Source organism: Tachysurus fulvidraco, chromosome 12 (assembly GCF_022655615.1).
Source record: "Tachysurus fulvidraco isolate hzauxx_2018 chromosome 12, HZAU_PFXX_2.0, whole genome shotgun sequence".
Lineage (NCBI taxonomy): Eukaryota > Metazoa > Chordata > Actinopteri > Siluriformes > Bagridae > Tachysurus > Tachysurus fulvidraco.
In genome coordinates this window covers 4,078,807-4,092,439 of record NC_062529.1, presented here as the reverse complement: position 1 = coordinate 4,092,439, position 13,633 = coordinate 4,078,807, and the positions used below count along the sequence as shown (strand labels likewise).

At 36.9% G+C, this 13,633-nt stretch overlaps 1 protein-coding gene across 3 annotated transcripts; it reads left to right on the top strand.

Annotated features, from left to right (window-relative positions):
* Positions 1 to 244: 244 nt before the first annotated feature.
* On the top strand, positions 245 to 13,609 carry tmem121aa (transmembrane protein 121Aa). 3 transcript variants are annotated; one of them, XM_047821118.1, is made up of 4 exons: positions 279 to 308; positions 392 to 473; positions 8,485 to 8,561; positions 10,782 to 13,609. In XM_047821118.1, the coding sequence occupies exon 4, from the start codon at positions 11,368 to 11,370 to the stop codon at positions 12,316 to 12,318; it is 951 nt and encodes a 316-aa protein (XP_047677074.1). In that variant the 5' UTR covers positions 279 to 308; positions 392 to 473; positions 8,485 to 8,561; positions 10,782 to 11,367; the 3' UTR covers positions 12,319 to 13,609. The 3 variants fall into 3 exon arrangements, 2 of the variants coding, with proteins under 2 accessions (XP_027015510.2, XP_047677074.1); XM_027159709.2 differs by lacking the exon at positions 8,485 to 8,561 and having other exon boundaries at positions 245 to 308; XR_003442596.2 differs by lacking the exon at positions 8,485 to 8,561 and having other exon boundaries at positions 252 to 473; positions 10,782 to 11,258; positions 11,395 to 11,514.
* Positions 13,610 to 13,633: the final 24 nt, after the last annotated feature.

Genomic DNA, 13,633 nt, shown 5'->3' with positions numbered 1-13,633 from the left:
CTTAACCCTAAATTGCTCAGTTGTATAAATTAAAAGAGATCATAATAAGAGTTTCTGCACACACACACACACACACACACAAAAAAGGAAATGAAATGAAGTCTGTGCCACTTTGTTTAGATTTGGAAGATTTCGATTTAGTTAGTTTTTGAGTTCATTCATAAAAAATGAGGCAGGGAGGCGGGGGCTGACATTTGACATAAGCAAATTGGCAATAAATTAGGCTCCCTGTCGAGGGCGTGAGTGGAGAATGAGACACTGAATCAGGAGAAAGAAATTGGATTGGACAACACAGTCCGCTGATGCGCGTGAGCTTGATGCTTTATTCTAAAGCTGATATTCAAAAGGTTTTTCTTTTTTATATGTCTCTCGAATCTGCCGCTTCTTGTAGTGGGATTTAGGCATCGCGATAAGGATTAAAGAGTCAGCCGTCAGTGCGAATCAGCCCTGTGGACGACAAGCAGCAGTGTTTGGTAAGCGCTTGATCTCTAACGAACGGCGTTTATACCTTGTGTGATAACATTCTAAACATATGTGGTGCATCATTTCAGCTGCTTCCGAGTGCCAAATGATGTGAAATATACAGTTATTAAAGCAACACTGTAGATTTTTTGTTTATAGAAAGCTTCTGTTCGAGCAAAGGGGGTTTAAAGACATGCATTGCCATGTTAAAACTTTGGGAGCAAAATACTTCAGTTTTCAATTTCAATTCAATTTATTTGTATAGCACTTTTAACAATTTCTCATTGTCTCAAAGCAGCTTTACAGAAGTATGGAAACATAAGTATATATTAATATTATTAATAATAATAATAATAAGAAGAAGAAGAAGAAGAAGAAGAAGAAGAAAAAGAAGAAGGAAAAATAAGGATAAAAATAAATAAATGAATATATACTGTACAATTAAAGTTTAAAATTAATTTAAAAAATTAATTTACAATACTATGTATCTATACTATTGATCTATATATAAGTGGGGCATGGTGGCTTAGTGGTTAGCACGTTTGCCTCACACCTCCAGGGTTGGGGGTTCGATTCCCGCCTCCGCCTTGTGTGTGTGGAGTTTGCATGTTCTCCCTGTGCCTTGGGGGTTTCCTCCAGGTACTCCGGTTTCCTCCCCCGGTCCAAAGACATGCATGGTTGGTTGATTGGCATCTCTGGAAAATTGTCCGTAGTGTGTGAGTGAATGAGAGTGTGTGTGTGCCCTGCGATGGGTTGGCACTCCGTCCAGGGTGTATCCTGCCTTGATGCCCAAAGACGCCTGAGATAGGCACAGGCTCCCTGTGACCCGAGAAGTTCGGATAAAGCGGTAGAAAATGAATGAATAAATGATCTATATATCCCTATCTCTAATGAGCAAGGCGGGGGTGAAGGCGGCAAGGAAAAACTCCCTGAGAGGACATGAGGAAGAAACCTTGAGAGGAACCAGGCTCAGAAGGGAACATATCCTAATTTGGGTGACACTCTACAGTAAATAGTGTGAATTATGTCCTTTCTACAACAGTTTATAATAGTGCAACCAAGAGCTCCTGAGGAACTAATGGGTCATCGTAAACTCTGAGTTCAGCGCAGACCTGATTGCTGATAAAGACCAGAACCATACAGCTGTCTGACACAACATTGGCTCAAAAGAAGTCATGACGGTCTCTGGACGGCGCCATTAACAACGATATATATACCGATATGTCCTGATTCATTAGCATAATAAGTGGCAGAAAAAAGCTTTGCATTTGAATATTTCCTAAAGCATAAACTTATTGTTACATCCCTTTTTTTCAATGAAGTTATAATGATTTTAAAATCTTGTTTGTTTGGTTGGTACTGAATAAAAAACTATAGATGAGGAATGCTGTTATAAAAAAATAATAAACAGCTGGTTGATGTGAATGTGGCTCCACGTGAAGTCGAAGTGGATTGTTTTCCTATAACAGCACACCACATCCATTGTAATTTAGTCTTTCTGTGTCACATCTAATCCATCTTATAGATGTATATAGAGGTTATTTAAAGTGAGTGAGCATGTCCTGAAGTGTTTTATTCCTCTTATAGCACATCACTGAATTAGGTCATGCTTACATAAATATAAATATATAGATATATAGATATAAAATGTTATCACTTACATTATGGCATCCATAAACAGCTGGTCCCTCATCAGCTTTAAAAGCCACAGATTGCTGCCAAGAAACCAGAGAGCCAGAAAGTGTCCAGTGTCATGAAGCCTTTTCTATGGCAAAATTCTTACTGACATGTTATAGCGTGTTGACAATCAAGACCAAATGTTTCCATAAACAAAGCTTCAACTTATTAGCAAGTTTTTCTCTGTTAAATCATCTTTTACACATTTTTTTACCCACCCATACAGGAGCTATTCAGTTAGCATGAATAACAAATGTCTTTCGATTCACTGTACATGTGTATGCTTATCACAAAAGTCATAACATAAGTATTAGGCTACATGCCCAATAGCATTTTTGTTTGACTTACAGAGGAGCATGATTGTGTGTCTCACTATTACAGGCATACATGTATAGATGATGCTGTAACTTTTAAATTGATGGAAAAACAAACAGTGTAGTATGTATTCTTGCAGCAGCTGCAACATTTTTCCAAAGATCGAAAGCCATCCTCTTTTATGATGGTGTAGTGCATAGGAAAAATGAGAGGAGTGTTTAAATATCAAAACCAAACTACAAATGTATCAAACAAATATAACTCATAGTTTGTTTGGATGTTAGGCTCTTGCTATCTTTATTGCTGATAAAGCTAAATTCCATGGCAGTTAACCAAGAAATAAATGCAGTGTTATTGTTTAACTTATGTAATAAGGTTTGCATTGTTCTAAATAAAAAGTGATAATGCTGCAGTCTTGTGTTGATTGACAAAGACAGGCTGAGTTTCCTCCTGTTAGTGGTTGCTATAGTGGAATGTTGATCCGCATGTTTCATGTGGTAATCTTGCCTTTCCTGATGTAAAAATTTTTTTCCAGGGTTGTGACAGACACTGAAAGTATGTAGACTTGTGCATTCCCCAGATTCTGTGTTGTAGCGTCCCTGCAAACAAATTGAACCCATTACATTGGAATGAGAGCACAGGATCCTAGCCTAGTCAGCAGGGAAAACAAATGCAGTCTGAGGGAAACATTAAAATCAATGAAATATGACTACTTCTACTTTTTTGCTCACAGTAGGTCACCTAGTCAGAAACTTGACATAGCTATGAGGTGAGTTTTCACAGGAAACTCAGTGTGCGCAAATGTTTGAGTCATAATGGTGGAAAGGAGTGAAAATAGTGGTCTACTGTATGATCAGGAGTTTGTACATAAAATTCCAAAAATACCAAAGCCGTCCGTGGTCAGAGGCCGACAGTACATATTTTTCTGTGTTCTCTGGGTGTCATTCATAGCAACATGAGACAGTTGTGGGTGTCCTGGAGCTCATGTATGTGGACAAAGCTTTCCTCTAAGGATGTTATGTAGGCTGGAAGTTAGCAGGTAAACAAATTAAGGCAAAAATTTTCAGGAAAAAGAAAACAAATCTATCGTGGATGGGCATTTTGCCAATGTCTTGGGGTCAAACTGAAGCAAAAGCAAAATTTTAGAAGTAATATATCCTTATTTAATGCTTAAAGATATCCTTATATACATAAACATAGCCATAATTTAACTACACGTCAGCTACACATTAAGGATAATATTATTAAAATCACTGTAACTGTAATGTTAGCTAAATACATTGGTTTGAATGACTTATCACAATTTGTTGTAGATAAGTCTTGTAGATTTTCTGGCCCTGAACCCATTCATTTGTAAAATTCACATGGGGCTTTAAGTGACTTTTAATGTTTAAAATGCTCAAAAGGCACCGAGCTCTTGCAGCATGTAAACATCAGTGTAGAATCCAACTAACTAATGACCACATAATTGATTATGCATGGCATAACATCTGTTCCAAAGCCTAATTACTATTATTTTGAATTACTTCATTCATTCATCTTCAGTAATTAAGGTCCAGAGTCTATTATGCAGCACAGTGAGTGCCAGGCAGCATATGCATACACATTTACACACATCTAGGGTCAGTTCAGGATACAATTCATCTTAAGGCTATGTAGAAAATTTGTCATATAATTTAATGTAAAATGAATTGTTACTTTGCATCAGTAAATTATAGTATGAGTGCTGTTATGATTACCTGTGGTTTGATTTGCAGTTGTCACAGCTGTCAGAGCTGTGGGTTAGCGTTGTTTCCTCACCGGTCCAGTGTCCATGGTTTGATTCCATGCTTCGGATCCTGACTATATGGAAATTTACATGTTCGCACTGAGTCCATTTTGGTTTCCTCCAGGTTCTTCACCCACTTCCCATAAACATGGTGCCCTTCAATGGACTGAAATTCTTCCTCCTTATGCCCAGGGTTGTTGGGATAGACTCCTGTTCCATCACAATGCTAACCATGAATAATTTCTAACTGAAGATTAATGAATAACTGATTTATTATTTAAGAGATGTGAGAGAAAAATGAAACTTTGCTTTTTGATTGTTGACCATATAGCTTAAGCTCTTAACAAGGTCTTATGTTACTCATGAGAAAAACTAGTGTCTGTTTTAAATATCTGGCCAGAAATTCTAAATGTATATAGGCCTAATAACTGAATCACTACATGGCTTGATGGTGATATAATCAGATGGTGTGCTTTTATATAAATGGCCAATTTTATTCATGGGAAAGGATGACTATAGGTTAAGAATTCATCAAGCATTCATAAGCACTTACAATCTTATGATAATTGGGAAATGATTTGCTGTTTCATTTTCAGTGAATCAGCCTGTAAAATTTGATTAAAGTGTAATCATTAGACTGTAAAAAAAAGTAACAAAAAAATTATTTGGTTCAGAGACCTGTCAATAATTTGTGTCCAAACTATATTAAAATTCGTCCTGACAGAGTTCATGTACATTTAATGATCCATCAGAAAATCATTAATCCATAAAATTAATCAGTTGTTGACTTCCATGTTCCATCAGCTTGATAACAAGAACATGAGGCTTAATAGTGTTAAACGTGCTGCTAAAATGGATTAACAAGACTCTATTTCTGTTCCAAATGCTTACAAATACAGTTCATCAGGACTAGCTGTGTATCCTCCAGCCCTCTTTCTTTTACCTTGCTTATATACAAATGGTAAAGAGTCACTATACAATAAACACTAAATATTGATAATCAAATAATTCCTTACTAGTTCTTTCAGACATTTAATTTGAACCGATTTAAAGGGCAATGAGGCAAAACCATTAACGGTTTTTGGACACTTTCTCAATCCATGACATTTTCCACAGCTCATGGTCCACACAGTTTCCACTTCTAATCTTTTGTACTTCTGGATCACGTAATTTTAGAAATGAAAAAATCTTTGTCATTTTAGACTAAAATGACAATTCAGAGAATTTTTTCAAAATATAAATAATATAAATGTAACTCTTGTCCCCCTTTGAGAGCCAGCTTCATGGATGTAATATTAGTCTGCCACCTTAAATAAACACATGTATTGTCACATTTCCTGTCATATTAACAAATTTATCTTAATTCAATAAAATGACGCCAATAAAGTGTTTTCTTTTGAATGGATGTAAATAAGGTGTAATATTTTACAAATATATATAATACAAATATTTTGTAAATAGGGTGTAATATTTTTCATTTGTACTGCATAGCATGAGAAAACACAAATTTGCATGTGCATTAGGATCCCAGGTTGTGTAAAGTGAGCCTGTGCATGAACACACATATAAATAATTTTATCTATTTATACACGGTCACGTCACCTAGAAAATCCCCTGGTTGCTTAGTTACAAGTAATCCACTCATAGACTCAAACGAAGGCCCAAATGATATCAACCGTCTGAAATACTTAAACGCTTATCAGTGTTTCAGATCTGACATATATTTGGCTGGTGATTAGAATTTTTTTTCTGTGAAGGTTAGGTGACAAACGAACACAAAATAGGAAAAACGAACACAAAATATCTCAGTATGTTATCGTAACTTGTACTAACAAACTTTCTATATATGTAATGGGGATTTTTCTCAAAGCCAGTTGCCATTCGAAGGTCTTCAGACTGACTGTCCAGGTCTAGCACTCAACTGGGATTAGAAATGTCTCGAAGAAGAAAAAAACAGAAAAACAAAAAAGTAGTTCTAAGTGTTAAATACTTAAATCGCATGACTTGAAATTTGCTGACTTTTTGCCATAATCTGGCAACTTGACTTTGACAACAGTGAGTTGTGACTTCACTTGGATTCGAGCCCTTTCACTTGGAAAGACTTGATAGATTCTTTCTCGCTGGATTATCCCTGAACAACACAAGATGTAGTTCAAGACATTCAGATGCAAGTGCAACAACTTTGAATTAAATTGAAATATTCAGCTTTTATAATGACAGTTATGTCTCATTTTGAATGAGTTTTATACTTTAGATTGATGTCAATCAATCAATCAATCAATCAAGAACACAATGAACCATAAAATAGCAGTTGAAACCGGGTCTATGCGTTAAAAGCTTGTATGAATAAATATGTCTTCAACTGCGATTTAAAAACACTCAGCACAGTGATGGATCGTAAATGTGCTGGAAGTGCGTTCCACAGCTTTGGTCCCTTGATGGCAAATGACTGGCCTCCAAACTTCTCATAATTGTATTTGGGAATGACCAGAGAGGTATGTCCAGAGGAGCGGAGAGATCTGGCTGGTTGGTAGACCTTTATTAATTCTGTGAGATAGGCTGGGGCCAGACCATTGATGGCCTTGAACACACAGAGAAGGACCTTATACTCCACCCTAAACCGCACCGGAAGCCAGTGAAGCGAGTGGAGGACAGGGGTGATGTGTGAGCATTTGGAGGTGTTGGAGAGAAGACGTGCTGCCGCATTTTGTACTATTTGAAGCCGATTGAGAAGTGATTGATTAAGTCCAGTGTAGAGAGCATAACAGTAGTCAATCCTTGAGCTGATGAAGGCATGTATAGCTTTTTCAAGGTCAGCTTGAGACAAGAATGATTTTACCTTGCTGAGTAGTCTTAACTGGTAAAAGCTCGCCTTCACTACTGCACTGATTTGCTTATCGAAATGCATTCCCTTGTCAAAGATAACACCCAGGTTTCGCACGGTAGGAGCAAACTGAGGTGTTAGAGAACCAAAACTATCACCCGTTTGATGTGATAGATCAAATGATGAGCACTAACTTAAAAGGCCTGAATGATTTACATAAATGTACTATTCTAATTATTGGCCTGTCCTTAAATTTGGTAACGAGTGTTTTAATGAACTATCTGACTAAACAGTATTCTGCTATGGTTACAACTCAAAATAATCAGGTGAAGATGATTATTTTATTGTAAGTATCAACATGCCAGTACAAGAAAGGACGTATTCAGTACTGGCAGAAGCAAGAGAAACAGCATACCTCCAGCTTAACCTGTTTTGCTATCATTTGTGCAATGATTAACCAGTCAGTCATTACACATACTATAGATACAAGTGTTACAACCAACCAGCTGTAATGTCAGAATCCATGAACCCTGACAGTTGTCTGAGTCAAACAACAAAACTGTCTAGACCAGGGGAACGAGTGCAAAGGTAAATTGAAGGAGTCAAGATTTTCAAAGCATTTTTCTCTCTGCTGATTCATTCTTAAAACTGCAATCAGAAACTAACATGTCGATTTTTCCATTGTAGCAACGGAAGCTCTAGCATTAAAGCACCCATTATATCGATACAATATATAGAGTATATTTGGTCTGTAAAAGAAACCATATTTAATTCTGGGATGGGACAGAAACATCAATATTCAGGATCTATATAAATAATTTACTACATAGTGCAATGCTTTGGATATAATAATATAATGAATTAGCTGAAGGGGATAAAGACAGTGGCCTCTCACTGCAATTTTGTGGAAGCTAATGTGCCTTTTGTGTGCATTGATTGGCCTGATGAGCTCATTCTCTATTGCTTTAGTTCACATATTACCCCATGTGATTTGCCATTTTAATTAAGCTGTTGATTTAAAACTGCAACTCAACAGCCCTTTCCAATGAGTACAGTAGTGTGAGAAAGAATTTTACAGAATTTTGGTGTGCAGTAATATACCAAACATGAAAGAAGTATTTTTCAACTAGTGGCATATTTGGTGCTTGTGGTATGTCTTTAGAGAAATTTTAGTACATTTTTGAAAATTGTACATTTACAGCATTTGGTGCACACACACACACACACACACACACACACACACACACACACACACACACACACACACACAAGTAGTGTGTGTGTGTGTGTGTGTGTGTGTGTGTGTGTGTGTGTGTGTGTGTGTGTGTGTGTGTGTAATGAATATGAATAAAATATCTGTAGATGTCTGCATGATGTGTATTGAAGCCTTATATATTTATGTTTGTGCACCACTTTTCTGTTTCTGTTACAACTTTAGGAAACATAAGACAGATTTCCACCAAATGAATCATGGCTGAGTTTAGTTGTTCAGTTGCTGTCCATTAATGAGATATGGTGAGTTGTGGCTGATGGTTTTTACCAATTCGTCTTTAACGGTGTTTTCTCAGACCTATTTATATTCAGATTAGCATGTGTTTTTGACGTTTTGCATTGCACCAAATGCTGTAAATGTACAATTTTCAAAAATGTACTAAAATTTCTCTAAAGACATACCACAAGCACCAAATATGCCACTAGTGGAAAAATACTTCTTTCATGTTTGGTATATTACTGCACACCAAAATTCTGTAAAATCTATATAAAGCCAATATATAAATTTTATTTGATCTACATTTTAATCAATAACAGCCAAAGGTCATGGTGGCATAGGAAAAACTCCCTGGGATTATATTAGGAGAAAAATATATAAGGAGGGAACTCATCCCTGTCTGGGTGACATTGGATAGTGTAATTATAAATTATTTTCTTTCATTAATTGTGTAATATATGGTCAAAAACTGCAATTATGTAAGTGGGAAATTAATTCTAGTTTTAACATAAAGTCCATATTGATATAGACATCAAAAAAATGCAGTAATGATATTTGTTCAGAGTCTGGAACCTGGGTGGAAAAATTGTTTCTACTGTAATTTTCTGTTAAGCTTCTGGTGTACCAGTGTTTATTAAAATAGTAAACACTCCATCTTTGAACTGCCATCACATGGTTCAGCTATGTGCTCAGGACTTCATTAGTGAACATTTGAAGACTTCGGCAGGAACGAACTAGTGTTAAGTTTATAATGAACTCAGAAATTACACTGACCTGTTAATTACTCAGCAGCTCTTGATTGCACTATTCCACTCGAATATAAACTGTTGTAGAAAGGATATTGTTTACATTTACATTTTTGACTATCAAGTGTCACCCAAATGAGCATGGGGTTTCCTTCTGAGTCTGGTTCCTGTCAAGGTTTCTGCCTCATCATCATCTCAGGGAGTTTTTCCTTGCCACTGTTGCCTCAGGCTTGCACTTATATTAGTAATAAATATTACAGATAAATAGCAACAAAAAAAGCTGTAAAGCTGCTTAGAGATAATGTCCATTGTTAAAAATAATATACAAATAAATTGAATCAAATTTAAATGAATTGTGTGTCAACAGCAATATTATTATGCATTTGTTTTATTGTGCATCATTTATGAAATGTAGCCTCTGCTTAGGAAAATACTGTAATAATGAAGTGGAGATTTTAATGTGCTGTACATCCCTGATCTCAATTTATGTGAAGTCATAAATTATATTCTAACCACTGCTCACACCTCTCTGAAGTGTGCTAGTCCCCCACTGCTTAGGGCTCATCATCCGTTTTCATTGCCTTCTTAATATAAATGGTTGCTATGGAAGCCAGGAGCTCTGGAATATTAGAGAGAGATATTTCTGAACTCATACTGCATATGGTAGTGCCTTAATTCTTCCATTGCTGTCATAACCTACTTCTGTGAGGTTGGTGCATTTTGAGACTAGCCTTTGGAAGCTTGACAATGGGACAGTCAGATGGGTGCGCTTAGAGTTTCAGTAAAATACTGATATGTACTGTAAGAAATAAAATACTTAAGGGCAAGCTTCCATAGGATCAGTAGTGGTGTGGGCTTAGGGAGTCTTTTCTTGCCGATGTTTTCTCTGGCTTGCTCATTATAAATCTACATCAGGTTTCTCTTAAGCTTATGCCTTATGTGTATGTGTATTGTTAAAAAAGCATTATATAAGTAACCTTGATAAATTGGTGCAATGGGTTATTCTTGCTGCCTCACAGATCTAGAGTCCCAGGTTCAATTCTAAGCTTGGGTTTTTGCCTATGCAAGGTTTTGTATATGCTTACCAACTGTGTGGGTTCCTTCAGGTTTTCCAGTAGGTGGATTGGCTATGCTAAATTGGTTGTTAAGACTATGCCCTGTGATGGAACCCGATGTCCAGTTTGGGTGCATTCCCACCTTAAACCATGTTACTGGAATATGCCCCAAAACCACCCTGACCAGGACAAGTTTCAAGGAAGAATGGACAGAATAGGCAACAATTTCGCATGAGCTTAATAAATAGGCATTTTTAGAAGAAATCTAAAAGATTTTCTACAAAAGATTGTTTACTTTTGTCTAAGATTAGGCTGGAATGAAAATAATTCATATAAGTTCTACAAATGGGTATTTTACAGGACCAGATTAAACCACATTGAACCAGTGTATAACAGAGAACATGATTAGATTTACCAGACTGAACTCCTTTTCTCTCATTGACAGGATCCATGTACCAGCAAATTCAAAAGACCAGCCGTGGCTTCATATGCAGGCCACACAACGACTGGCTCCCACCAAAGATCGCAGCTTCAATCAACAGAAGCTGAACCAGAGTGAATTTAAGCTTGTAAGCATCCTGTACGAAAGTAATTTGCTCTAACTCTGGCTGTATGGAGCCAGGGCTCAGCAGCTCTGCCATGGTGTTATTGTTGTCCACCTGACATAGATGAGTGGGTCTGTGTCTATCAGGAAAGGGTTTGCTGCAGCCAAAGAAGATATGTGTGCAAACATTTCAATACTTAACCTCAGAGACACTGACTCATTTCAAACACACAGCCATTCAGGCTGTTGAATATTGAGAAATACTGAGCACACCCAAGATTACATGAAATTCCTAGATATTCCCAGTTTTCATAACAAGCATTGTCTAAAGACACTTACATCAGCATCAATGGATTGCTAGAAGTTGCTAAATATGAAGTAAGCATTTAATATCTTACATATTTTTTATTATTTTTATACCCATTATATTATACCTGTTGTCATGTTTTTAAATAAATTGTGAGTTAAGAGCAATAGAAATCTCATTATGGTTTTGCCTTCCCCTGACAAACAGCATGTCTGTTTAACTACCATAATCATCATGATGAGCATGGCTGTCATGGATGCGTACCTGGTGGAGCAGAACCTGGGTCCACGTAAGATTGGCGTTTGCATCATTGTATTGGTAGGGGACATTTGTTTCCTCATAGTTTTGCGCTATGTAGCTGTTTGGGTAGGGGCTGAGGTGAGGACTGCAAAGCGTGGCTATTCTATGATCCTCTGGTTCCTTTATATCTTTGTTCTGGAGATAAAACTGTACTTTGTTTTTCAAAACTACAAGGCAGAGCGCCAGAGTATGGAGACTGTCACACGGAAAGCTTTGACTCTGCTACTCTCAGTTTGTGTTCCAGGGCTGTATTTTGTCCTGGTGGCCCTGGATAGCATGGCGCACATGAGAACTTTTCGGAAAAAAGAAGACATGCGAGGTAGATTGTTCTGGGTGGCACTGGACTTGTTGGACATACTGGATATCCAGGCCAACTTGTGGGAACCACAGCAAACCGGACTGCCCATCTGGGCTGAGGGACTAATGTTCTTCTATTGTTACATTCTTCTGCTTATTCTGCCATGTATATCTCTCAGTGAGATCAGTTTGCAGGTTGAGCACATGTCTCCACAGAAGATGATGCTTTACCCTGTCCTCAGTCTTGTTGGCATTAATATTGTTACTACTCTTATTCGTGGGGTCAATATGGTGCTTTTCCAAGACAGTCGAGTGTCCACCATCTTTATTGGTAAGAACGTAGTGGCCTTAGCCACCAAGGCCTGCACATTCCTGGAGTATCATCGGCAGGCTAAAGAGTTCACGCCACAAGACCCTGTAACCATTGCTATGGAGACACAGCAGAACTCAGTGCCACACAATGAAAAGCTGCCAAATACTACCACTAGCTTTCCAGAAGAGTCATCATCCCCCCATGAGATCACTGACACGTGACCAGAGTTTAGAAGAACTCCTAGGACCAATTCCCATAGTAAGCATTTTGGAAGTGTTTTGGAAGTCGTCTATCTCCAGCTTCAAACCACACCCATCTGTCCTGTACAGTGCATTACAAACTATATTTAAACTACTGATCTCAAAACATGTATTTGCAGAGCAAAAGTGTGGTGATAACACCCATTAAGCCAATTTAAGGCACTAGTACAGAATAAACACAAATCTATGTTGTTTATTTACTTCCCCATGTTTTTATTTCATGGAAAATTAAATTGCATTTTAATTTCAGCTTGCTCACATTCATCTGTTCCCAACCTCATGCACCATCAACATTGTTTCATGTAAGGCTGTTAAAGTTATTTATAAAGCAGGTGTGTGCTGTTGCTCTGTTTCTGCTGCAGCAAACCAATCTGCCTTTGATTGGATTTGTCTGAAGGTTGCTTACACTACACACACTTCTTATTTACCTTTCACTACAGACTGAATTTTATGTTAGACTGATTGTAAGTTTGGTGCTTGAGAAATATTAGGCAGGTGAATGAGGTCGTCTTTTCCAATCCTTTTTGACTAGACAGCTAAAGTTGGATGCTGAAGTTCCTCTTTATAAAGTATTTTTATCTTCCTAAACTGAAACATGACCTCAGCGAATTAATGATTAGTGGCCATTTATTACCAAAGTGAAATGTCTTCGGAATTATTAGTCATATGTATGTTTTCATCAGGATGAATAATGTAACCGTAAAGGGGATTCTGTTGCCATGAAGAGAATATTTGTATAACTATGTTAATTAGAGGTGCTATTTTACAGCAGTTTCATTACAATTTGAGATTTTCCATAGCTAGGATTAATTTGTTATTTAAAGAATTTCCCAGATTTCATGACTTTTGGTTAATTGCCTTGTATGCTTCATTATAGAGCCTATATAATACTGTACTTTTACATTTCACAAAAGAAAACACCCTTCAAATGATCCATAAGGGTTGCCAAATTTTCAGGTCAATAAGAACTCTCAGTCAATCAGTTTGAACCGGTTAAATATGTGCACATGTCCAGAAATACACATTTTGTTCGAAGCAAAAAATTGTGTATCGTAAACATTTGGATAAAAGAGATATTTTTATGATTTTATGAAATTTTGTCAATTTTATTGACATTTAAATTGCAGGAAATGATTGCAGAATATTCGGAAATGTGTTGCCTGTCTGAGAACATTGTCCATGTCCATATATGTGTGAGATGATGATTTTAATTGCCTCTCAACTTTTAAAAAGTTATTAAAAGAAATTTAAGAACATGTAAACTTTGGTTTGAGAC

Bases quoted from the DNA above. Each gene is read 5' to 3' on its own strand.
- tmem121aa (XM_027159709.2), top strand. From the start codon at position 11,368: ATGGTTTTGCCTTCCCCTGACAAACAGCATGTCTGTTTAACTACCATA.